Source organism: Rattus rattus, chromosome 4 (genome assembly GCF_011064425.1).
Source record: "Rattus rattus isolate New Zealand chromosome 4, Rrattus_CSIRO_v1, whole genome shotgun sequence".
Lineage (NCBI taxonomy): Eukaryota > Metazoa > Chordata > Mammalia > Rodentia > Muridae > Rattus > Rattus rattus.
Window position 1 is genome coordinate 2,506,047 of NC_046157.1, and position 26,316 is coordinate 2,532,362.

Consider the following 26,316-nt stretch of genomic DNA (forward strand, 5'->3'; position numbering starts at 1 on the left):
CGTCGGCCCCGCCCAGCCCCAGGGTTCCTCCCCCACGAGGGTCCGCCTCCAGGTCCGCCCCGTCGCTCGCCCATTCAGATGTGGGTCAGGGGTGAGCGGGTGGAGCTGACGTCACAAGCTTCCAAGATGGCGCGGAGCGGGCGGCTGTAAGCGGCGCTCTGGGCGCGCTGGGCGGGGAGCCGAGCGGGGCTGGCGGAGGGCGGACAGGGCGGGCGCGTGCAGCGCAGGTCGGGCGCCCAAGACGAGGGGCCGCTGGCAGGCACATGAGGTAAGCGGCGTCTTCGAGTGAAGGAGGCGCGGGCCGGGCGCGCTCCCGGAGAGGGGGGCGTGGGCGCGCGTGGGACGGAGCGCGCGCACGGCCCCTAGTCCTGAACCGAGGCGCACGCGGGACCCTGGACGGGCGGGGGCTTTGTGGTTCAGGTGCCCGGCGGGTTGCGGCCGGCATGGGACTCCGGGCACAAAGCCCCCAGGGCCGCGCCAGTCTTGGGGCGCGAGTCTGTGGAGCAGGGGTCGACGGGGTAGCGGGCGCCGGCTCTTTGTGCCTTTTCATTAGCAATCTAATCCGAACGGCGTCGGGCGAGCTATGCTGCCTGACAGGCGGGCGTTTTCCCATTATGCAAACGGCTGTGCGCCTGCGGCTGCCCCTCTCTGGAACGCTTTACGGTTTCCAGAACTGCGCTTGTGTCTGCGGTCCTTTTCCTCTAGTAGTACCCTTCCTGGCTGGGAGACTGGCCGTGTCAGGGACATGGTAGGGCTTAGAGGGCCCGGCTCGGTGGCTGGGTGGGCTTTCTGCCCTGCCCCCAGACCTTTGCTGTAGGCAGCCGCCTGGCAGGAAGAGAGATGAGATGGGCTTGGGGGGAGGGGGTCGGGTGGCAATAGGAAGGGACTGGCTGGCTCAGGGGGTGAACTGAGGGGCCCTAGCTTGTCATTCTGTTTATCTTCCAAAATGGTTCATATGCACACAGGCCTGGGTGTGAGTGCTGGGGGAAAATACCTCTCCCTGGGGGGGCAATGACTCAAGGTACTTGGAGTGATTGAGGCCAGATAATACTCCCAGCAGCCGCACCCAGAACAGTTTTGGACTACCTCGAGACGAGAGTCCAGTGCTGATCTTGGTTGGCCGGAGAGATTTAGAAGTTATTTACTTATGTGTTCTATCCCCAACTTCACAGTATCTTTCCTAGTTATAATTGTCAGGCGCATTTGGAAAGCTGTGTTCCAGGCCCCTCACTTGCAAACAGCAGGAGGGGTGTAACACTGAGAGGCCACCCCCACTGACATATGTGGCGGTGGGGGAGGGGCGGATCCTTGCCTATAGGAATCCTGTGACTGGACTGTTACTGGGGTTTGCTAGCAGTGTCACTTGCTCCTAGGACCCGGAGACCGGGCAGGTAGTGGAGGGGTTCATCTTCTAGGCTAAACTTGGGATTTCCAGTCTAGGACAAAGGTTGGAGGGATGGAGGCAAACCCTAGAGGGATGCCACACATTGCTTCTGATTCCTCCTGGCCTTGCCCCTCTTCTGTTATCTGCCTGTATCTGGAATCCCTGGCTTCCAAGCAGACATTTTTAGGATCATAGTCTGTGTAACCACTCTGCAGCTCTGTCTCTAGGAGGAAAAGTATGCTGGGTGGAGCAGAGCTTCTGGAGTAGTCTGAAATAAAGCAGATGGTCCAGCCTCAGGCTGGCCTCTAGAGACATGTGTGGCCAAACCTACGGTTGTTGCAAGAAGACATGTGCCTACAGGTGATCTTTCCGTCTTGTGCAGTTATAGTTTTTAATGAAAACCTCTGAGAGCTATAGGGCAGACTTGGGAAAAGCTGTCCAGAGTCTTTGCACTGCCCTACCTGCTTGCTGTGAGCAAGTGGGAGCAGCGCTATTCGTACAGCTTTCCACTCTGGCTCCTGGCTTTCTGCAGGTTGTTTGTGAGGTGTTGAGAGTGCTTGTTGACCAGCTTGTCTGGCTGTTTGAGTTCGGCTGTGTGCCCAGAATCTCTTCCTGCTGTGTTTTCCTGCCAGTTGTTGGGACTTGTACATTAGTCACTGAGCTTTTATGAGTGATTCCTGAAAAGAAAAAATCCTCCTCTGATTGCTGACTTTGCATGAAGGAAGAAGAGCTTGAGAGAGCCCTGTCTTTAAAGCAGAACCAAAATGCTTTGCTGTAATTGCTAGAAGGAGAAGTGCAGACAGGGCAGGGTAGTGCGGCCTGTTCTGCTACATAGTACCTGCTCTGAGGACAGGTAGGCAGGATTCCTTCCTCACTTCCTGGTCTTGGCCAGCAGCCTAGCTGTTTCCACAAGCTGCAATTGTAGATTAATCCTCACATAGTGTTTTCTTTCCACAGATCAGATTTCTCATTTTGTTAATAAGCACAGTCTCTGATCCTCTTGGAGTCAGCTGTTGTGGACTGAGAGCAACAGGGTTTTGCATTATTGAGCTGAAGGGAATGCTGTGCAGCCTTCCTATGAGTCCTTATTGCTTGTCAAGGTCAGGCTTGTAGGGGTGAGGTTAGGGGCATGAACACCCTTCTGGTGTTTGTTAAGATATAACACTGCATTTCTTTATTCGTATGTCTGCATGTATGTATGTGGGCAGGCACTCTGCCAGAGTTGAGGACAGCTTGCCAGAGTTGGTTCTCTTCTCCTTGTGGGTCCTGGGGTTCAAAACTGTCATAAGGCTAGTTGGCAAGCATTTGTGCTCACTGAGCATTTCTCTGGCCCAAGAAAAGGGGTCTCACTATGTATCCTTGGCTGGCCTAGACCTCACTATGTAGAGCATACCTAGAACCCAGAGAGTCACCTATCTCTGTTTCCAGAGTGCCAGGATTAATGACAAGGGCCACTAAGAGCAGCTTTTTTTGTTTGTCTTTCGAGACAGGGCCTCACTGTGTAGCTCCGACTGTCTTGGAACTCAGAGAGTAGACTGCCCTTTGCCTAACAAGTGCTGAGTTTAATAAAGGCGTGTGCCACCACTGTTGGGGGTTTTATTTTACTTTTAAATAAGAAACAAAGGGTTGGAGAGATGGCCCAGAGGTTAAGAGTATTTACTGGCTGCTCTTTCAGAGGACCCAGGTGGCTCACAACCATCTGTAACCCCAGTTTCAGGGAACCTGGTGTCTTCTCCCTTCCAAAGGCACTCCTGGGGGTCTGTGTGCATAAAGTTAAAACAACGATGAGAACAAGGGAACAAGGTCTCTTTATGGCCCAGAAGGCACAGAAATCCACTTCAATCTCCCATAAATTCTTTGTCGTTTCGTTTTTTGAGACAGAGTCTCTCTAGGCCTGGCTGTCTTGGGGCTCACTAGATAGACAAGGAACTCAAAGATCTACCTGCCTCTGTGTTTAGCATGCTGGTGTTGAAGGGGTGCCACACTGAACCAGACTTCTGAGATATTTAATATAGATTCTGAGCTCTGGGGTTAAGAGAAAGGCATTCAGGAGTAAAATAAGGTTCTTGGATTCCTTCTTATCAGCAGCTCCTGAAGAAGAACCAGTTTTGGGGATTTAGAGGTTCAAGAAGAAATAAAGTTCAGTTTACCTAGGGAACTCCTGTCTCTGCTCTTTTGGTTGGTCTGTTGACCTGAGGTGTCAGTTTCACCCCATCTCTGTTCATAGGCTGGGGTCGAAGGCCTCTGCCTCCTGAACCCGGTCTCTAGCAGGGCCTGGAGTAAAAGGAAGTGGACCTTCTTGGAAGTAATCAGTTCCCTGGAACCTGGCTAAACAGGGCCTCCTGCAAGTCGGTTTGGGGCAGGGTGAGTGGACTTGGTTAGAAGTCTACAGTGTGCCAGGTTCTACAGTTCGCTCTGCTTGCAGCTGTGGGCAGTGATGATGCCCACCTTACCACCTCTGTCTTAAGACAGAGACAGTGCTAGTGTACACTGGTGCTGCCTTCAACCCGGCAGCCTAGAGAAGACAGACAGCAAATTATTAGAAGAGGGTTGGCACAGGCAGTGTGTTGTGGTGTGGCAGGCATGGTGGGAGGGGCCGTGTAGGTTGGAGGAGTGCTTCTGGATGCCATGCTAGGTTCGTGTTGTCAGAGCTGAGCAAGAGTTATTTTTATTACACTTACATATTTGGTATTTGTGTGTTTCCTATCGAGGGAGCTGTTGATGCTCTCCGTCTCCCACGTGGGCTCCAAAGACTGAACCTAGATTGTCAGGCTGGGCAGCAAGCAGCTTTACCCACTCAGTTATCTTGCCAGCCCTGTTTCTGTTCATTGAGATAAGGTCTTACTGTGTACCAGGCTGGCCAGACTTGTGCTCTTACCTCAGCCTCCAGAGTGTTGGATAGTGTGTATCTTCTTGGGCAGCTGAGAAGACTATTTTTTGTCTTGTCTCCTCTTGTCTCACCTCCCCCCCCCCCACTTCCCCCACTCCTCCTACCCCCACTCTCACCCCCTGCCAACTCCCCAAGGTTTCTTTATGTAGCCTTGGCTGTCTTGGAACTTGCTCTGTAGACCACCAGGCTGGCCTCGAACTCTGAGATTAAAGGTGCACCACCACCACCTGTCAGGATTTTTTTTTTTTTTTTTTTCTTTTCCCCTCTAAAGGCCATGGAGGAAGGACTAGGAGACTGTGGAAAACATTATCTTGCTGGTGTGTGAAGCTTGGGAAGTGTGTGCCCCCCCCCAGATGTGTGACTCTTGCAAACTCTGTATTTACTCAGCCACACTGTCTAAACATAACTTAACACTCAACCCTTATAGCATGTCTAAATTGTGCTGGCTCTGGTACTCACTAACCTGTGTACCACTGCTCTGCTTTTAAGGCAGAATGATAGGAGTATTGTTCCAGTTCAGCAGGAGTCTCTTGAGACTGAGGTTAATACCTTGCTGGGATTGGAGGATAAATAAATGCTTTTGACTTGAGAGCCTATGAGAGCCTTTACTACATGATGTCTGTAGATACTTGAGCTCAGACCAGGGACGGATGGTAGAGAGCCTTTTTCCAAGACACACTGGATTTCTGTTGTAAGCTATGAAATAGCCTGTCCAGATTGTGTGTGTGAGCGTGCGTGCGTGCATATGTGCATGCATTCGTGCGTGTGTGCGGCGGGGAAGGGAGGGGCAAAAGGAGTAAGCTTGCCTAAGGGTTTGGGAACTGAACTGGGAAGGGCCCTAAGGAATAACTGGTCCCTTGAGTCTATTGGGAGATGGGGGTGGGGAACCTTAGTAAGTTTGATCCTTTGAAGGCCAGACACTACTACGGTCCAGGAGGGGAGGGAAAGGCAGGCCTGGGAAGAGCATGCGGAACTGAGTGGGGAGAATAACCCCATAACACTCCTGGGACCCTCAGAAAGGACACCATAACTGATGAAAGTATTCTTGGTAGAGGGCAAAGAAGCGTGGTTTGGTGCTTGAAGTCTGAGGATCTTATAACCTCCAAGGTGAGAAAGCATGAGTCAGCCACTTGCATCTGGGCCCAGAAGTTCCTCCTGTTTTTTGTGAGATGGAAATAGGTGTAGGTCTTTGTTTCCTTATTGGGGAACAAAGTAATCTTCTTGTGGGTGAAGTGGGGTATGGGATATGGGCTGCTTCCCAGGTTGCCCTGTCTGTCCTAAGTGAATTCTTAGAGTGGCAAGGACGAAGGGTCCGGATGAGAGGGCTGTTTGCTCCCATGAGTACAGCTGCTAGGCAGTTTTGTGTGGCCGAGGGGCAGCAGGCCTTATTACTGGCCAACACCTGTGGGTGGACAGATGCTTTGACTGATGGGAGGGACGACTCCCATTCTCATAGTAGCGTGCGGTTGAGCCCCGTTGGAATTTTCACCAACCAGCTGAGGACTCCTCCAGGTGAAGGATCCCATGACTGTTCCTGGACTATGCAACTTCCTCACCGTGTTGTTTGGAAGCAAAGGGAGCATGGGACCTGAGACCTCAGGGGCCTTTCCTTATATGGACACAGTGTCTTTACTGCCTGAGATGATGAACTTGGGCTGCCCATGACATAGCACTGTGTCTTTGTTGTGCTAGACTTAAAAACCTTGGGCTTTATATTAGGACTCTGGGGAGCTTAGTCCTGGGTTTCCCTGCAGTGAAGCTGTTATGTGGCCAAGTTTAAGAACCATTGCCCTAGCAAGCGGTGTATCTGTTTATAACAGAGCCAAGCAAAGGATTGAGCTGTACGGTTGATTAGAGCATGCTGTTAACTGATTTGGGGGAGCCCAGTGGGGTTGGCAGTTAGCCTCTGGATGAATGGACATAGCAGATTCTCAGGCAGCAGAGGGACAGGGTGAGCAGCAGGGCCTGAGCGTGCACTGAGTGCTCTCTGGTGAGTGTTCTCTGTGGGCTACCTCCTTCCCAATACCCTAAGACTCAGTCTCACCCACCCTGCAAACCAGGCTTTCACACTTGCCTGGCCTAGGCTTGACTGCATTCCTGGGTTCCCATTGGCCTTCATCGTAACCTGTCAAACCTTCTTTGTTTGTAATAAGTCTCTTACCAGCCCACTTCAGCCCCAGCTGAGACGAGACATAGGCATCCTTGGGACAGCTGCCTCTTCTTTAGTCTCTTTGCCCTGTTGTCCCTGGGAGAGAACCTGGTCCAGGAGGGTATTTTAGGCAAGATGTGTGAAGCTAGTAAGGGGTTGGGAAGGTGTGGGTGCTGTGCAGGGGTGTGAGAAAGAAGCAGGGCTTCTGGTTGGCTCTGCCTCTGCAGGAGCAGATCAGTGGGCCGTCCTGGTGTTCAGTTTGTGTCTGTTGGGGTTAGGGCAATGATTGAATGATTGTGTGACAGGAGTGTTAAGACCCTCTTGGTGTACTGTCATCTCGGTGTCCTGGATAGAAGCCTAGGTACAGGCCGTGAATGGATGCTAGGGACACAGGTAGAGGACTTCTGGTAGTGTGCAATGGTAGACAAACCTGAACAAACTACTTTATGGGTCTAACCTGCTAGTTAGTGTACTTGTCAGCATGCACAAGAGCATGTGTGTTGGTGTTGGGGGGGGGGCTTTCTCATCCGAGTCACACATATTCCTTGCCTGTACATGTGTGTAACACTGTGCCTAAATTTTTTCTGGGCTGGGAATCAGAACTCCCATGCTTGCTAGACAAACACTAACTGAGCTACAGTCCAACCCTACCTCTTCCTTTAGTAGGAAGCTGGTGTTGGGTGCACTGGGAGCTTTTCAGAGTTCTTAGCAGAATGCTAGGAAGGCGCTGGTGGAAGAAGGATGGCCAGTTCTTCTGAGCCCTTCCCCTTGCACAGCCTTGTGGTAGGCATATTAGGCAGGCCTTTAATCCTCAGAACATGCTGTGCAGTCCTAATCATTTCATCAGCCCCTGTTTTACACATAATTCAGAGATGGTTCAGTCACACAGATAGGAAGTGCTCAGGGAAGTTCTAGCAGTGAGCCATGTGTGGTAGCTATGCATACAGTCTGAGGGCACTTTATTCTGAGTGGTACTTGGGCTGGAATACCTCTTTTTCAATATAGGATCTCACTGTGTTGCCTTTGGTTGGAACTCCTTATGTAGACCAGGTGGCCTTGAACTTACAGAGCTTGGCCTGCCTCTGCCTCCCAAGAGCTTCAGAGCTGGGATCAAAGGCACTGACCACGGGGCCAGGCACATTATTTTTTATTTTTTTATTTTTTTTTCTCTTTTCTTTTTTTTGGAGCTGGGGACCACTAAGCTAAATCCCCAACCCCTGAGCTAAATCTCCAACCCCACATTACTTTCTTTGTAAATATTTAAGTGTTTTTTGTTTGTTTGTTGTGTTTTGGAGACAGAATTTCACTATGTAGCCCAGGCTGACCAATATACCATGTAACTCAGGCCTCCTCTGACTTGTTTTTTTCTTTTTCTTTTTTTTTTCTTTTTTTCGGAGCTGGGGACCAAACCCAGGGCCTTGGTGCTTCCTAGGCAAGCGCTCTACCACTGAGCTAAATCTCCCACCCCTTTTTTTAATTTTTAAAATTAAAATATTACAGAATTTTCCTTCCTTCTTTCCTCTAATACCTTCCATGGATCCCCCTTCCCCTTTTAAATTCATGGTCTCTGTTTCTTTGTTGCATATGTGTGTGTATAAATATACATGCTCTTATGAATGTGTGTGTCTGTAAATATATACGCTCTTATGTGTGTGCAAATATATGTGCTCTTATGTATGTGTGTGTAAATATACGTGCTCTTATGTATATGATTTCAGTGCTCACCACTTGGAGTTTGGGGAAGCAACTTATCCCTGTGGACAAGTTCTCCCTTTTTCCCCAGTCCTGAGTTGCCCATGGTTCTGTCTCCCAGTGGATCTCCTGAGGTTTTCCCTTCCACAGTAGTATGTCTGTTGGCATTATTTGGGCCCTATTTAGGCAGCCATATTTTTGAGGCATCTAGGAGACAATGTCTTTCAATAGCAGAATTACTGGTCCTCTGGCTTTCTGTGTAGCCCAGGCTGTCCTGGAACTCATTTGTAGACCAGGCTGGCCTCAAATCTAGGGATCTGCCTGCCTCTGCCTCTCCAGTGCTATGATTAGAGGCAAACACTCCCCCTTTTTTGAGACAGGATCTCAATATATAGTCTTTGCTGACCTGGAACGCAGAGAGATCCATCTACCTGCCTCTGCCTCCTGTAGTGCTAGGCTAACACACATGGCCTTAAGCTTTTCTTTTCTTTTCTTTTCTTTTTTTTAATATTTTATTTATGTATATGAGTACACTGTCACTGTCTTCAGACACCAGAAACAGGACATAAGATCCCATTACAGATGGTTGTGAGCCACCATATGGTTGCTGAGATTTGAACTCAGGACCTCAGGATGAGCAGTCAGTGCTCTTAAACCACTGAGTCATCTCTCCAGCCAGCCTCCTGAGGTTTTCTTTGACTTTTTTTTTTTAATTTTGTGTGTTTGGGGGGAGCGGAGGAAGAACATGGGCACATGGGTGTATTTCTGTGGCCTGCAAGTGCAACTCAGAAGGGAACTTACAGGAGCCAAGTCTGTGTGGGTCCCCAGGATTGGACTCAGGTTGTTAAGCTGCGTTCTCCTGCCTATTTCTTAAATTACTTTATATGTGTGAATGTATGATGAGTATGTGGGTCAGGAGCACCTATGGGAGTTGGCTTTCTCCTACCTTATGGTTTTGGGAATCAAACTTGAGTTTGAGAGCATACTCCTTTACCTGATAAGTCATCTTGTTGACCCACAAATGAGATTTTCTTTTTAAAACTGCATTTGATTTTTTTTTTTTTTTTTTTTTTTTTTTTTTTTTTTTTTTTTTGGGAAGGGTGCTGCACATGTGGAGGTCAGAGAACAACTTGAGGAAGTTGATTCTCTTCACTATGGGTTTCAGGATCTAACTCAGGTATGTAGGCTCGGCAGCAAGCACTTTTACAAGATTGGCTGTGGCTGTGGCTCAGTTCAAATGTAATTGGAGATGGTGCTCAAAGCTGAAGGGTTCCTCCACCCCAAGACTAGAAGGCAGTGAAGGCTCCCTGGACCATTTAACTTTAATGACATCCCCTTCTGGGATTTCTGGTCTCTGTTTCATGGTGCCTTTGCTGAGCAACTCACTTCAGGAGAGGGCTTAGGGACAGCCAGTATTGTACTTCAGAGCTTACAGCCCTCCCTTCTAGGAACTTTTTAGTTTCAGCAGTGAGAGGTGCTCAGTCACTGCCACTGGTGGTGTCGAGAGCAGGGTGGGCCTTTGAGAAGATGAGCACAGGGGCTGGAGGAGGATGGGGAAGCAGCCACAACCTTTTGAAAGGACCTCCAGGTAGTCAGCACTGGGCTTGGGTTGCCCTTTGGCTGTGATAAGTCAACCTAAACTCCAGAAGGCCAGGTGTGAGCCTGAGGCAGCCCCATACCGGCTGAGGGGAGAGGGCTGTTTCCAAAGTCCCACATTCCATGCGTGTGTGGACGCTGATAAGGGCAGCACTGCTTGCTTAGCTTGCTTTGGGTAAAGGGGACTTTGACTTCATGCCCCCAGCAGGCAGCTTGCTCATCCACATCCTGCTTCCTGGTCGCACCCTTCCCCCACCGGTCTCTTCCTTGTATCCACAGCCCCAGACCTGAGATTCACGGATGCCATTTCAAACAGTCCTTTCATTCATTTATTTAAAAACTGCTACTCTGAGCTGGCCTATGATGGCACGTGCCTTTAATCTCAGCACTTGGGACACAGCGGCAGACAGATCTCTGAGTCTGAGGCCAGCCTGCTCTACACATTGAGTTCCAGGTCAGCCAGCACTATGTAGAGAAGCCCTGTCTCAAAAAAACAAAAATGTTACTCTAGTTCAATAGAGAACTAGAAGTTTTCACCCTTCCTGGTACTGTGATCTTATAATACAGTTCCTCATGTTGTGGTGATCCCCAATCATAAAATTATTTTGTTGCTACCTCATAACTGTAATTTTGCTATGCTACTATAATGAATCATAGTGTGAGAATATCTGATATGTCAGATATCTGATATGGAACCCTCAAAGGAGTTGAGAATCACTGTTCTAACTTTGATCCAGCACTGGAGAGACAGGCAGGTGAGGCTCTTGAGTTCTAGGCTGTCCAAGGTTTCATAGTGAAACCCTATCTCAAAGCTTAAACGAAATCATTACACTTTAACATTCCCTAGGAAAGCCCCTTTGCCCAGGATTTTGGCATTTTTGTACATCAAATCAAACTCTGGCATTTCTTAACCTCTTTGACAAAGTTTCATTCTCCTTGTCTGTGAAATGTGTTGTTACAAATATTTGAACCAGGCGTAGTGGGGTACAGCTTTAATCCCAGCACTTGGGAAGCAGAGGCAGATTAATGTCTGAGTTCGAGGTCATCTTGGTCTACAGAGTGAGTTCCAGGACACAAGGCAGCCAGGGCTACCCAGAGAACCCTGTCTCCAAAAACCAAAACAAATAAACAAAAAGCAAGAAAAAGTTCTCAAGACTGTTTGTCACCTTTCTCACAGGATTGCTTGTAGATTTTGGCCCCTTTTATAATATTTAAGACATTACTGATTTTTGGCCTTAGGAGTTTTGTGTAGTGTGGGGCAGGGACTCAAGTAACTCAGACTAGGTTAGAATTTAGTTTAAAGCCTTGAACTTGTCCTCCTGTGTCTTCCGAGTGCGAGGCTTACAGGCATGCACTACCGTGCCTGGTTTATTTGGTACCGGGGATTTAATGCAGGCTCCCGCACGCTAGACAAGTGCTTTACCAGCTGACCTTCGTCCTCAGAGCCCTTTTTGTTGTTGCTTTTTTTTTTTTAATGTATTTATTTTACGTGAATGCTCTGTCTGCATGTACACCTGCATACCAGAAAAGGGCATTCGATCATATAATAGATGGTTGTGAGCCACCATGTGGTTGCTGGGAACTGAACTCAGGACCTCTGGAAGAGCAGTCAGTGCTCTTAACCGCTGAGCCATCTCCCCAGCCCTCTTTTTTGTTTTTTTGAGACAGAATTCTACTGTGTGTAGTCTGTAGTGCTGGCTGTACTGGAACTCACTATGTAGACCAGACTGGCCTGGAACGCACAGAGATCATCCTACCTCTTCCTTCTTCCTCCGGAGCAATGGGATTAAATACGTGTATCACCACACCTGGTCATAGCCACTGTGTAAGGTTGTCTGTTACACACGTCTTTAGTGTTCTGTTGTTAGCCAGAACAGAGGTTCAGTCTGTCTTATGCCCAGGAGACAATCCCAAGACTGAGTGTAAATTCCTATTCCCACATGCACATCTTTGAATATTCAGAGTGGTCAGTGGGCAGAATACAAACCTCTGTAGAAGACTTGAGTACAAGATTGGGCCTGCGTGTGTTCGTAGTGTTAGACAAACTTTCAAACTTAGGGAGACTGACATTCATTTATGAACTGAGTGAGCCGTCCTAAAGAAAATACTGATTGCCTGTGGTACATTTGAACATTTAAGTGAATATTGTTATAATTTTGGGAAACTTGTATCCATGATTGTGGGCTGAGCACAAGATTTCTTTGCTGAGAAGATCACTTGGTTGGCAAAGTGCTAGACATGCAGTTGCAAGGACCTGAGTTAGATTTTTAGCATACATAGAAGAAGCTGAATATAGTGGTGTGTGCTTGGTGCTTGGAATCCTAGTCCTGGGAGACAGGATACTGAACACTATGCTCTAGATCTCAGTGAGATCCAGTCTCAGGTAAGGTGGACAGCTGTGCAGGAAATGCCTCAGAGCTCACGTGTGCTCTCTCTCCCTCTCTCTCCCTCTCTCCCTCTCCCCCCCCCTTCTCGTTTGCTTGTGCACACACACACACACACACACACACACACACACACACATTGGATAAGATAAAGAGCATTATTAACTCATGGTGGTGTGATGTCTAGAAGGACTAACTGGCTTCAGCAAACCCCTGTGGTGTACATCTGTCATCTCATTTATTTGGGATGCTAAAATAGGATCTTCAGTTCAGATCCAGCTTGGGGACAAAAAAAGGCAGGCAAGAGCTAGGCATGTAATCCCAGCACCTAGGTGAAGGAGTCAGGGGAATCAAGAATTTGCTGCCAGCCTGGGCTATATGAGACCATGTCTCAAAAAATAAAATAAAAACCAAAAGCATCTCGAAGACTATTCTGACATTCTTCTTAACCGAGTCCTGATCAATGGGACTAGGGCGGGTGGGAGGGGAGGCACAAACAGAAGTGCTTCAGCAAATGCCGGTGTTAGGTGAGGATTGGAAGGAAGGTGAGGGACCCAGAGGAAGGAGTCACTGATTGGAGGGTTTGGCCTGTGGGCTTCTCATGACATTTCAGAAGGATGAGGTGGGCGCAGCACCCCTCAGGGAAGAGTTGAGTCTAGGCTGAGCTTGGGCTTTAAGGAAAGTGGCAGTTGGGGGAGCGACTTGATGCACGTTTAAGGTAACAGGATGAATTGTATTCCTCAAGTCAGAGGAGAGAGGGCTTCAGTGCTCTGTGTGTGCTTTTGTGAAGGGGCCTCAGGGGAGGGTGTTTTTAGGTGTGGGTTAATTTTTTCCTTTTTTAAATTAGAAGTACACTTATTGTGTGTATTGTGTGTGTGCACCCTGGCTTGGAGGTGAGAGACCAGCTTGAGAAGGTAGTTCTTTCTCCCATGTGGGATCCATTGAGGTCAGAAAGCACCTTTAGCCGTTGAGATCATTTGCTGCCTCTTGTTTGCCAGGCTTGGGATGGAACCTTGGAACTTGTATGGGCAAACACTGTACTTAGACTGGATCTTAGGAAGAGGATACCTGTAAAGTTAGGCATGCCTGCTCTCCACATATATGACAGTTTGGCTTTTCATTAGGGCAGGGTGATGCTTTCTGTATGGTCTCCAGTGGGACTGGAATCTTCTAATCCCCTCCCCCATTGTTAATAGGGTTGAGTAATGTTGGAGCCCCTGTGCCGGGTCCTCAGCGTGGAGCTGTTTTGGGATTTTATACAGAGTAGTCTCAGCTTCCTAGGAAGTTAGGATCTTATTACAATGGTGTAGTCGGACGGTGTGAGTTGTGTACCACAGCAGAGTTAGTAGTGGAAAGCCTGCTGAGATTGAAGCTCTTCCTGTGTCACGGAAGAAGCAGCCCTCACCCCAGCTTCTGGACACGTGCATTTCTTCATGGCTCATTCTGGTCCTACAGGAGTTGCTCCTCCCTGCATCTGTCTGGACCCTGAGACGTGAGGTGGCTTGTTGGAGTTAGTTGGTCTTCTGTTCACACAGCGGTGGCAGTGCTGGGTGCACTCCAGAGACTGAAGTGTGGTGCTGCCTCATGGGTCTTCCCTTTCTAGCAGCCGTCTTTCACAGTTGAGCTGTGTTGCTCCAGGAAGAGAAAGCCCTGCTCATTTTACCTTCTGTCCCTAAATCCCCTCGCCCAAAGCTAACCCTTTCCACAATGCGCTTCATTTATGTCCCTAGCTCTCTGTTGACTCCTAAGGCTTGTATCACCAAGACCAGCTTTATTTGTTTGTTTTCTTTTTTTCTTCTTTTTTTTGGAGCTGGGGACCGAACCCAGGGCCTTGCGCTTGCTAGGCAAGCACTCTACCACTGAGCTAAATCCCCAACCCCATGTTCGTTTTCTTTTTAACGGGTGTTTTGCTTTCAAGTATGTGTGTGTACCGTGTTGTGCTTGGTGCCTACGTAGGTCAGAAAGGGAGCATTAGATTGCCTGGAACTGGAAATGGTTGTAAGTTACCACAAGGGTTCTGGGAGTTGAAATTGAATCCTCTATAAGAATAAGTGTTTTAACCCCTCACCCATCTCTCCAGCCACTAAATTTATTTTGCCTTTTATTATTTGTTTGTGTATGGATGTGCCCACACGGGCACAGGTGCCTTCAGAGAAGCACAGGTCCCTTCAGGGAGCAGAGGTGTTGAAGCACCCTGAAGTGGGAGTCATGGGCATTTGTGAGCTCTGTGAAGTGGGTGCTGGGAATAGAGTCTGGAGGTCTTCTGGAAGAGCAGCAATCACGTAGCTGAGGTAGCTTTCCAGCTCTTATTCTGTGTTTTGAGACAGAGTCTTTCATCGAGTTCCTACGCAGGCCTTAAACTTGTGATCCTCCTGCCTCAGTTTCCTGAGTGTCTGGGATGGGATCACGGAGCTGGGGACCGAACCCAGGGTCTTGCGCTTGCTAGGCAAGCGCTCTACCACTGAGCTAAATCCCCAACCCCAAAAGTTAGTTAATTTTAAGACATGATTTTGTTGTGTAGCTAGTGTCAAGCTCAGTCCCAGCCTGCCTCTGCCCTCCTGAGTGCTGGGGCAGTTCGTGGGTTCTTTCAGTTTTTGAGGCATTGTTTCACGTAGTGCAGTTTGGCCTCGAACTACCTTGCCGCAGGGGTTGGCCTGGAACTCAGGATCCTCCTCCCACCTTGGCCTCAGATTGCTGGGATTATAGGCATTTGGCACTGTGCCAGGTGGATTCCTGGCACTCAAACCCTGGGCTTTGTACATATTAGGCAACTTTTCTAACTAAGCCATATTCCTGCCTCTCTACTGGGCTTCTGGGATTAGTCTTGCTCTTATTAGTCTTTATCCTCTTTAAAGACGCTAGTGCCTCAGTGAGTAAAGGTGTGCATATATGCACATATTAGACACACGAACACCATGTACAATGTACATACAGCATTCATACACACATACGACAAGCACATTAAAATCACCATAATCTTTTGGTCTGGGGAAACAGTCCTCAGTCCTTGTTTGGTTAATTAAATTCCATCATTATGGGCCAGAAGTTAAGAGCACTGGTTGCTTTTCAAGGAAACTCGGTTCCATTATGGGCCAAGACCCACCCATGTGGCAGCACTGTTATAGCACTTGCTTTTCAAGGAAACATTTCGAGTTCCATTTGCAACCCATCCCCCTCCTCCCTTCCTTATGGGTGTTCAACCCTCCCCCATTGCTCCCCTCCCCAACAGTCTGTTCACTAGGGGTTCAGTCTCCCCAGCCTCCACTGGTGGGATATTCATGGCATTTCTTGTACCGCACAGACAGACATGCAGCAAAATTCCCGTTCACGTAAGATAATTTTTGCCATTGGTGGCACATGTCTTTCATTCTAGCATTCAGGAGGTAGAGGCAGGCAAAACTCTTGAGTTCAAGGCCACAGAGAAAAGAAACCTTGTCTCCATCCATCCATCCATCCATCTATCCATCCAAGACAAGGCCTCTTATGTAGCCCTGGCTGTACTGGAACTCACTATTTTGACCAGATTGGCCTTAAAACCATAGAGATCTACTTCCCTCTATTGGGATTAAAGGTGCATGTGCCACCATTTACAGGATTAAAAAAAAAATACACCATTCCTTTCTGATGGAATTTTTGGACTCTGTTTTGCTGATTCTCATGTAGGGTACCATCTCTTTTTTTCTTTTTTCCGGAGCTGGGGACTGAACCCAGGGCCTTGCGCTTCTTAGGCAAGCGCTCTACCACTGAGCTAAATCCCCAACCCCGTAGGGTACCATCTCAAGTTTGTCCCAGTCAGAGGTCATAGTCATGGGCAGTATCTGTTTGGGGTGCTGCTTGTTTTGGGGTCTTTGAGGTAGGCTTTCACTCTGTAGTACAGGCTTACCTCAGATTTGTGCTGATGGCTTCAGACTCTCAGTGCTAGATCTGTAGGCATGTGCCGCCATGTGTAGTCTCACCTTGGCTTTTACCAGTGAGTGACCAGTGAGTGAAGCAACTCTGTCTTTGGAAGACACCTACATAGAAAGGTGTTTTATAGAGTGGAACGTGTCAGGTATTTTATTTTACTTGAGCTCCTACTTGATTTAATACTTTGTTGGCTGCTAGGGTTGGTTTTAGGGAAGTAGGAGTCTTGTCTCCCAGAGCCTTGGGCTACTACGTACGTGGCTGCCTAGTGACTCAGCCGTGACATACACCTCCCTCTGGGGTTCAGTTATCTTAGTTGAAGGATGTCCTCAGGCAGAGGAGATGGTGTGATAGTCTATCCAGCTGGGTGGCCCGGGCTTCCTGGTGCCCTTTCGACTCCTTGCCTGTGGAGTTCCTACTCACACTGTGCTGTCCTGCTGTCCTTCCTCGCAGTTACTTTACTTCTTGTTTTAGTGCTGGAGATGGAACCCACAGTTTCTTTCATGCTAGGTGTGTCCTGTACCAGTGAACTGCACTCCCTTGCCTGCAGAGCCTCTTCTCTTTCTCCCTTTAAAAACATGTGTTTAACCAGTGGTGGTGCTGGTGACTTTAATCCAACTTTAACTCAGCACTTGGGAATCAGAAGCAGGCGGACCGATGGATCTCTGGGAGTTTGAGGCCAGCTTGGTTAAATGGTTAACATGGTTCTTGGATAGCCAGGTCTACATGGTGAGACCGTGTGCGTGTGTGTGTGTGTGTGTGGTTCTTGTAGCCAGGTCTACATGGTGAGACCGTGTGCGTGTGTGTGTGTGTGTGTGTGTGTGTGTGTGTGTGTGTGTGTGCGCGCGCATGTGTTCTCCGTGCCTGTGCAGAAGTGTACACAGCACATCTGATAGTGAGAGGATGGTTTTGTAGCAGTCATTGTTGTACTGTCACTTGGGCCCTGCCTATAAAACTCAGTTGGTCAAGCATGGCTGCATGTGCTGAGCCATTTCCCCAGCCTGAGCCTCTTCTCTAAACAGTGCACATGGCCCAGGAACACCCGTATCTTTAGTGACAGTCATAGACGAGGGTGCCCATGGTATCGGTGCTGGGCTTCAGCTTGTAGGCCCACACAGTCACCAGCTTTTGGACTTGCTGACTTGGGAAATGTGTCTTCTTCCTTTGGAGGCTTTGTCTTCCGTCTGCCGCTACTGTTGAGTACTTGTTATGAGCACAGGTCCCTAGGCTTCCTAAGAAGTGGGAAGCTCATGCTCTAGCCGGGCCATCTCATACCGAAGCGTGCTACATCTCCAGGGACCACATCACCCAGGAACTCTCGGGTGGGTGGTTAAAGGTGCTTGTCGGTAAGCCTAACGTCTTGAGTTTGATCCCAGGGAGCCAAGTGTTTGAAGGAGAGAACCAGCTTCCACAAGTTGTCATCTTATATCCATATATATGCTGTGGCCTGCTCATGTGCCCCTCCCTATGAAATGAATGAATGAATCTAAGAAGGATGTAGATTCTCAGTGGCATGTGTATAGTGGGGCTTAGTACCCATGTTCCAAAGACTCACAGCACTGCCGCTGCTGCTCCTCACCATACTCAGGAGCAGGAAGATGGAGGAGAGGCATGGCGAGACCGTGGGTGGCGCGCAACTTGCCCTGCCCTGCTTCCTGCATTCTCACTCCAGGTTTGTGCTTTTGAGACAAGGCCTAACTGTAGCCCTGATTGTCCTGGGCCTCACAAGAGACCTCCGTGCCTTTGCTGTTCCTTGTGCTGGCATCAAAGGCATGCACCTGGCCCCTGAAGTCCCACTTTTACATGGTCTAGGGGAAATCTTTTTCTGTTGATTTTGCTTTGTTTGTTAGCTCCTGTTGTATTGCAAGTAATGTTTTTTGTTTAAATAATAACTCATTATGAGCTCAAATCATTATTTCATTGCAAGGGGATTCATCTGTCCTCAACTAGAGTGGCTTAGAATTGGGGCTCACCAGGGCAGATGTAGCAGGGAATATCCTCATTCTAGCTCTTGTTGGCTCTCAAGTTAGGCCTGACAGGGGATGAACAGGTGAGGCTGTGCTTTTGAGGGCACAGAGTCTGGTGTGATGGTGCTATATTGTGCATCTCTCCAGACCTGCCTTGTGGCATCCCGCCCTCTGTGCTTTCTTTTTTTTTTTTTTTTACTTTTCTTTTTTTTCGGAGCTGGGGACCGAACCCAGGGCTTTTGCTAGGCAAGCACTCTACCACTTAGCTAAATCCCCAGCCCTCTCTGTGCTTTCTTATCGTGATGGTTACCTATAGTGATGGTTACCTATAGTGATGGTTACCTATAGTGATGGTTACCTATAGTGATGGTTACCTATAGTGATGATTACTTGCCTAGGGAGTAGCATGCTTGGGCAGGTGGTCTGGATCCAGGCAGTTCTCAGCTTTGAGTAGACAGCAAGAAGTTTTTAATAGGGCCCTCAAACATTTCAGGATAGACTAGGAAAAGCTTCATTCATTCTCCTCTATGTGCTTTAGAGCTGCTTTTAGGGTTGGAAGAGGAGGAGGAGGAGGAGGAAGAAGAGTCTAGTCTTGGTCTCTGATCACATCACCTATGTTCTTAGTAGAAGCTGAGAATTGCATTTCGTAGAAACTGGCAAGAAGAGGGCTGGGCTCTTGGCATTTGAAGTGCCTATTGCTTTCCAGGATGATGGTTTGGGAGAGAGCCAGGCGTGGCTGGCTAGCATCCAGGTCTGGGCTAAATAATTTGGCTGGGCTTGCCCAGAGCAATGAGCCCCACCCGCTATCAAGTCCAAACCTAAAGGGCAGGAGGTCACCATATCTGGCTAGGAATATTCTTAGAGAAGTAGCAAGCCCTGCCCAGCTCTAATGCTGGCTAGATGGCAGCTCACTTTCTCCTCATGGTGGAGGTAATAGACCTGTACCCTCACAGTGAGGAGGTTAGAGCATTAGAGCAGGCAGGTGGTGGGGAAGTGGTGTTTTGTTTTGTGATGCTGGGTTTGAACCCAGGGCCTAACATAAGCCCAGCAAGCACCCTACCAGTGAGGTAGATTTCAAGGCCTCCAGAGTGGGAGGGAAAGGAGCCCGAGTTTCCCAAACAGCTCTATAGTTAGAGGGCCTTTCTGAGAGAGAAAGGTTAACCACAGCCCCCTCCCAAGTCAGGTTTTAGATCCTCACTGTTACTTTATGTATGCTTTTCTGTGGGCAAGTTGCTTAACCCCCAAGAGCCTTATCTGCAGCTGGAGGTAGAGATAATGGTACTCATAAGCCTGTGGCAGGCTTCAGTGAGACCAGGCCTGCTCAGACCTGTTCAGTCACTGCACAGCCCGCCCCCCCCCCTTACTTGGGCAGAGGCAACTTGTAGGGACTGTGGTAGAAGGCCAGGATGGGTAGGGTTTCATAGAGGAGTCAGGACAGGTCAGAGTTGGATGGAATCTTAAGTTTGTGACTGTGTCTGCCATAGTTAGGCCCTGGCCTGGGCATTGGGAATCTTCTAGATCCTCAGTTGCTTGGTCTCTTTCAGAAAGTCCATGTGGGGTGAGCCCAGGCGTGGCTCTAGTTGGATGTGCTTAAATCTCTGGGGTATGGAAGGTACCTAGTGGTTGTGACTTGTTCATCAGTGTTCCTGTCTCACCCAGGCCCTCTCACCTGGTCATGGCACTTGGGATGACGGATGTGGTGGAAGAAACTCCTTGGGGTGAGCCAAGCAGGAGCTTTCTCAGTCCACAAGTATGCCTACTTAGCAGTCAGTGGCTGCCAAGGGGAAGGCAGGATGTGAGGGTTTGCCCCCTTTCCTGGCCTTTCCCCTTCTCACCAGGCCTCCTGGCTGGGTGTGAAGCAGAGGAATTCCAGTCCAGGTGCCCTGGGATGCCTCCAGGAGGGTTCCTTCCTGCCTGAGGGAATCAGGCATGGAGTAGAAAGGGTGAGGAGTATCATGTGGCTTGAAACCACACCCTGAGTCTGGGCCTCTCTCTGTGGGCCTGGAGTCCTCTTATCCTAGAAGCTGGGCTAGCAGCCTGGTGTGTAAAGGGAGTCACAAGAGGCTCCATAACCAGACCAGTACTGACCGTGAGCCTCTGGAGACCGTAGCCTTAGGAAAGGTGGGTGTCTGCGCTGATTTTGGGCGTACTTTTTGGAAGGGGTACAGTGGAGACTTTCTCGGTTTTCTACTTAAGCAAGAATCACTTTTATCTTAAAATCTTTCTCAATTCTTAAGACTGGGCCATAATAATGCTGTCCTGTCCCGTTGTAGGGAACAGAGAAGCCTTCACTGTCCTTGAGGCTTCCTGGACACTAGCTTTCTCAGCAGGATTCTGGAGTCAGGAGGTGGTACAGACAGTGGGAAGCCAGACCCTGTCTTCCTTCTGTCATTTTCATTAGCCACTTGAATGCTGTGTGTTTAGGCAGGGAAGTGGGGTGACTGAATACTGAGATTGTGGGTACGTGGGGGAAGGGAGGGTCTACCTGAAGAACTGTGTTGTGTTGTGTTGTGGCTTTGACTGTCTCTGGAGAGACACCAGCAGTGGTGCCCAGTGAGAGAGGAGCCAGGAGTGACAAGAGTCTGTGTCGCTGTGTGCCCGTTCTGCCCATGCAAGCCCGCACTGATTTATGTTGTTTGCCTTTTGTAGAACTTGATGTGAGTGACTTCGTCAGCCTTGAACGCAGAGATCAGGATTTGGCAAGTGCTGTGGCAAAAGGCTAGTTTAGGCTGAGGTGTCTGGCTGCCTAACTTGGGTTTAATGGCTCGCTGGTTCATCTTGCCAGTTTTCTTGACTGTTCGTCTCTGTCCATTGCCCTCGTGGGTGACCAGCTAGCTCCTGAGAAACTCGGAGCTCCAGAGCTGGTTCTTTGTTCTGTGGGACCTTTGGGTTGATGAGCCTGCTCTGAAATGGGAGCTGCTTCTAGGGCTGGAGACACAGCTGAGCCTGAAGCCAAGGACTGAGGCCTCTCAGCCTAAGGTCTATACTCCAGATCTGGTCACATTCCCGAGGACCTGTCCTCTGGCACTAGGGATGGTGTGGGGGAAGGGAAGGCTGTCAGAGATGGGTTCCTGGCTGCTGCAGGCTCCTCCTGCTCCTGCTTGTTCCAGGGGATACCAGGCTGCTGTTCTGTATGGGGTACAGGGATCCAGAACCTCAAGATTCCCCCTCCAGTAGAACCCAGAGTGGGGGTGGTTGGGAGTGCCCCTCACCTGGGGCTGTTGGCTGTTGTGCTGGGTTGAGCCTGTAGACAGAAGAACCTTGTTGCCGAGGAAAGAAGGGGAAGGAGGCAGTGGAGTCAGATTGGCTCTTATAAATAGCCCTTCCACAGGTGCTCTGGTTTTGACCTTTTGTTATGTAAATATGGCTAGCCTTGCCCTAGTCTGACAGCCAGCTGTGTCTTGCCTTTAGCCTCCCAAGATGCCCCCCCATTCCTTTTTTCTTTTTTTCTTTCTTCTTTCTTTTTTAAAGATAGGAACCCTCTTACATAGAGCAGGCTGGCCTCGAATTTACAGATACCCATCTGCCTCTGGGAGTGCTGGGATTAAAGGCAGGGGACATGTACAGTGTGGTTTAGGGGCTACATAATGCCATCTAGCTGCTCATACCTGATACAAGGTCTGCTTCCCCCCACCCCCCTCTCTCTGGTCATTTTTTACTCTTGCTTTGTTGCCTCTGGTTTTTGTGGACCTCTTTGGGAGTAGAGACCCCTCCTGCTCGCCCTTCTCTCTCCGTCCCTCACTGATGCCTGCCTTCTTTTCTCCAGGTAACCAGGCTTTGATGCACCCTCAGGAAGTCTGTGTGCTCAAGGAGGCCACCCCCGCCCGCCGGCTGCTGCTCACATGGTTTCTGGGCCCCTGGCACTCCGGTAGGCCTGGGAGGGGATCACCACCGCTTCCCAGCTGGGGCTTTCTGGGTCTCCTACAGCTTGGCAGTGTACATTCTGTCCTGGCCCTCAGAATTGAGGCTGTTACATGTGCACAGTGCAGACAGGCAGATGTGGGCTGTCTAGGACTTGCGGCCCAGGCCTTGCGCACATATAGCTTGTGTTTCTCTTGCTAGGCCCGAGGTTCCAGGTATTATTACTGGCATTGCTGGGCCTGATACACAGGGCCTGGTGTGGAAATCATACCTTAGGTTCTTTGTTTCTCCCTAGCTGGGAGAGAAGGTTCGATTTCCTTCTTCTCCAGCCTCTCGGTATCGCACTGATGTGCTTCAGCTGTTGTGGGCAAGGGGCAGGCAGAGCCTCTGGCAGGTGCTTTCTGCAGGGCTGAGTGCTAGCATTCCTGGAACGTTCCTGTTGACTCACAGTAAGCTGAGTTGTTAGTTTCCTTTTCTGAACAGGGCAGATGTTGGGCTGAAGAGAACTTTTTTCCAAGGGAGGGGAGGGAGGGGAGAGAGGGGGGCATAGCAGGCCCACCCCAGTGGAAAGGGCAGGACATTTGGGGTGGTAGTGAGCTTCAGACTAGCTCAGCTGTGTGGAAGCCAGGTGTGGTATGCACAGCATTCATTCAGTACTGGTGCCTGGGAGGCAGAGGAAGGGCAATTTCTTGTGAGTGGAGGCCACACATCAACTTCCAGACCCAGAAGTGCTCCAGAGGTGAGATCCTGTCTCAAAGAAAGAAAGAAATTGGACCTTGAGTTGGAGGCCCATAGCTCTCCGTGTAAGCTACCGGAGCCCCCAGGCCTTTGCTGTGGGCCCTGATGCTACAGAGCTGGTGGGCAGTGGTGTCTCCATGGCTTGTGGCCTCAGGAAACATTGGGTGTCTTTGGCATTGGCGTGGCCCTTGCTGTTTGTTGGGTGGAAGTCGAGGCTGGTCCTGTGGAGTCACGAGTGCAGCTTCTGACCTCCTGGGGCCTTTGATGTGCTTTGCCACCCTTGCTCGCCTGGAGAACTCTTTGGAGTTTTCTCTGCACAGGTGGGCAGTGTACCTGGATCCCACCTGGGCACACTGTTGCTCTGCTGACAGATTCCCTTGAAGACCATAGGCATCTGTGCGTTTATTACTTAGCCACTGCAACTAGAGTCTACGTAGCCTGCATGGAAAGGCCAGCTTGCGGCTGCCTTTCCCCGACTCCAGATGGCAAACAGTCTTTCCTAGAAAGGGCACACGGTTCACAGGCTCGGACAGTGCCCAGCGTCTCTGTACCTCTGGATATAGTGAGTGAGCTTGTAAGGACTCAACTCATGGAGAGAGGATACAGTGTCTGGGTCAGGACCAGGGGTTAGCAAACGGGAATGCCTGCCTGCCTGCCTGCCTGCCTGCCTGCCTGCCTGCCTGCCTGCCTGCCTGCCTGCCTGCCTGGGGGGTGTTTGGAAGGCGTCCCAGGGTAGAACACGGCTGTGGCCAGAGGCCAGCAAAGGAATTTGGTTTGGTTCATAGGTTGGTTTTTGGGGTTTTGGTTGTTTGGGGTTTGTTTTTGGTTTTTGGTTTTTGGTTTTGTTTTTTTGAGTTTTTGCCTTTTCATCTTTTAAATTTTAAGTTTTAGTTTAAGAAAATTACACATACACAAGAAAAATCTGGAAATGTTGGAAGACCAGTCCCGTGGGTTTGCAAGCCTAGGCAGAACTGGCCAGCTTATACGATGGCCCTACTGTGTTAGAGGGGCATGTGCCCTCCGACCTCCATAGACACCTGCCAGTCATTTTTGTAGGTTCTCCTTGTGACCTCTGACCTGTGAATGACTTCTTTCATAACTGAAGGAGTAACAAAGGAAAATTCAAACCCCATTAACATTTTTAGATTTATTTTATGTAGATGAGTGTTTTGTATGTATATAACTGCCTGCAGAGTTAATAAGAGGGCATCAGATCCCTGGGAATCAGAACTGCAGATGGTTTTGAAGAGCAAATGCTCTTAGCCACTGAGCCGTCTGCCCAGACTATAAACCTCATGTTTTGCTTGGCACCTGCATTTGCCATGACCTGTTTTTCCATGTGAATGGATGAAGGGGGATGAGAAGACACACTCTTTCTCACACATATTGAATCTGCCCTGTACACTGTGTCTGAGGAGGGTGGAGTCAGGTGGGCTCAGTACATACCCTGTGGCAGGCTTTCACGGGTTGCAGGTTAACTATGCTGCCTGTTCTTGCCCACAGGTGGTGCCCGTGGGCAGGGCACAGGGACATGGGGCCAGACATGGAGCTTCCCAGCCATTCAAAACAGCTCCTGCTACAGCTGAACCAGCAGAGGGCCAAGGGCTTCCTGTGTGACGTCATCATCATGGTGGAGAACTCTATCTTCCGGGCCCACAAGAACGTCCTGGCTGCTAGCAGCATCTACTTCAAGTCCCTGGTCCTACATGATAACCTCATCAACCTAGACACAGACATGGTCAGCTCCACCGTGTTCCAGCAGATCCTGGACTTCATCTACACGGGCAAGCTGCTGCCCGGAGACCAGCCGTCCGAGCCAAACTTCAGCACTCTACTCACTGCCGCCAGCTACCTCCAGCTGCCTGAGTTGGCAGCCCTCTGCCGCCGCAAACTCAAGCGAGCCGGCAAGCCCTTTGGCCCTGGACGAGTGGGTACTGCTGGCATGGGGCGGCCAACCCGCAGCCAGCGGCTGTCCACAGCCTCTGTCATCCAGGCTCGGTATCCAGGGCTTGTGGATGGGCAGAAAGGACACCCTGCTCCCCAGGAGCTCCCTCAGGCCAAGGGCTCAGATGATGAGCTTTTCCTGGGCAGCTCCACCCAGGAGAGCACACACGGCCTGGGCTTGGGGGGCCCAGCTGCTGGGGAGGTGGGCTTGGGGGGCTGCAGCACCAGCACCAATGGGAGCAGTGGGGGCTGTGAACAGGAGCTGGGCTTGGACCTGTCCAAGAAGAGCCCACCCTTACCTCCTACAACCCCTGTCCCCCACCTCACTCCTGAGGACCCAGCCCAGCTGAGTGACAGCCAGCGAGAGTCACCCCCGCCCACGTCCACCTCTGCCCTGCCTGTCAGCAACAGTGCCTCATATGTTGAGCTGGGGGCCACTCCTGATGAGCCCATGGATCTGGAGGGGGCTGAGGAGAACCATGTGAGTCTGCTGGAAGGACAGGGCGGGCAGCCTCGGAAGAGCCTCCGGCATTCAGCCCGCAAAAAAGATTGGAACAAAAAGGAACCTGTGGCTGGGTCCCCCTTTGATCGGAGAGAAACGGGGTCTAAGGGTTCCTGCCCAGGGGAAGAAGGTGAGGCGCCTGGGGACAGGGTTCCCAATGGTGTTCTGGCTAGTAGTGCTGGTGGAGGTGGCCCCAGTGCATCCTACGGGGAGCCGCCATACCCCTGCAAGGAGGAGGAGGAGAACGGCAAAGATGGCAGTGAGGACAGTGGGCAGAGTGGGAGTGAGGGGGGCAGCGGCCATACCGGTGGCGCCCACTATGTGTACCGGCAGGAAGGCTACGAGACAGTGTCATATGGGGACAACCTTTATGTGTGCATCCCCTGTGCCAAGGGCTTCCCCAGCTCCGAGCAGCTCAATGCTCACGTGGAGACACACACAGAGGAGGAGTTATTCATCAAGGAGGAAGGGGCTTACGAGACCGGCAGTGGGGGTGCAGAGGAGGAAGCTGAGGACCTGTCAACACCCAGCAGTACAGCCTATGCAGCTGAGCCTCGTCCTTTCAAGTGCTCAGTTTGTGAGAAGACCTACAAGGACCCAGCCACACTGCGGCAACACGAGAAGACACACTGGCTGACCCGTCCGTTCCCCTGCAACATTTGTGGAAAGATGTTCACACAGCGAGGCACTATGACACGCCACATGCGGAGCCACCTGGGCCTGAAGCCCTTTGCCTGTGATGAGTGTGGCATGCGTTTCACTCGCCAGTACCGCCTCACAGAGCACATGCGTGTGCACTCGGGTGAGAAGCCCTATGAGTGCCAGCTCTGTGGGGGCAAGTTCACCCAGCAGCGTAACCTCATCAGCCACCTGCGCATGCACACGTCCCCTTCTTAGAAGCCAAAGACCCGCGGGAGCCCTCTGCAGACTTGCCGCCTGGGAACCCACGGAAGCATGGTGGGGGGGTTGAGCCCCAGAGTCTGACAGGAGGCGCCTGGCAGCCCCCCTGGCCCAACCTCCTCACGCCAGAGCTTTAATCAACAGTATACCAAGGGAAGCCACGGAGAGAAGCTGACCAGTCTGGCCCTGCGCATGTGGTGCTGGTGACTGTTCTACCTCCCAGTCCTACTTGGCTTTCCAGCTCCCTGAGGGAGCTGCTGAAGAGCCGGTGGGAGTCCGTCATGTGGGTGCCAGTGGGACCTGGTTGGTCTCTTTCCTGCAGGTTGGGCTGGGCCACAGGGCTTCCTGTGGCCAAAAGTGGTGCCGTCAGCTGTCAGGGACCTCGGCTGTGTGTGTGCATGCGTGC

General features: G+C 50.4%; 1 protein-coding gene across 2 annotated transcripts; it reads left to right on the top strand.

The window, feature by feature from the left end:
• Positions 1–138: 138 nt before the first annotated feature.
• On the top strand, positions 139–26,316 carry Hic2 (HIC ZBTB transcriptional repressor 2). 2 transcript variants are annotated; one of them, XM_032899850.1, is made up of 3 exons: positions 139–268; positions 21,732–21,833; positions 24,068–26,316. In XM_032899850.1, the coding sequence occupies exons 2-3, from the start codon at positions 21,808–21,810 to the stop codon at positions 25,905–25,907; spliced, it is 1,866 nt and encodes a 621-aa protein (XP_032755741.1). In that variant the 5' UTR covers positions 139–268; positions 21,732–21,807; the 3' UTR covers positions 25,908–26,316. The 2 variants fall into 2 exon arrangements, with proteins under 2 accessions (XP_032755741.1, XP_032755742.1); XM_032899851.1 differs by lacking the exon at positions 139–268 and adding an exon at positions 414–748.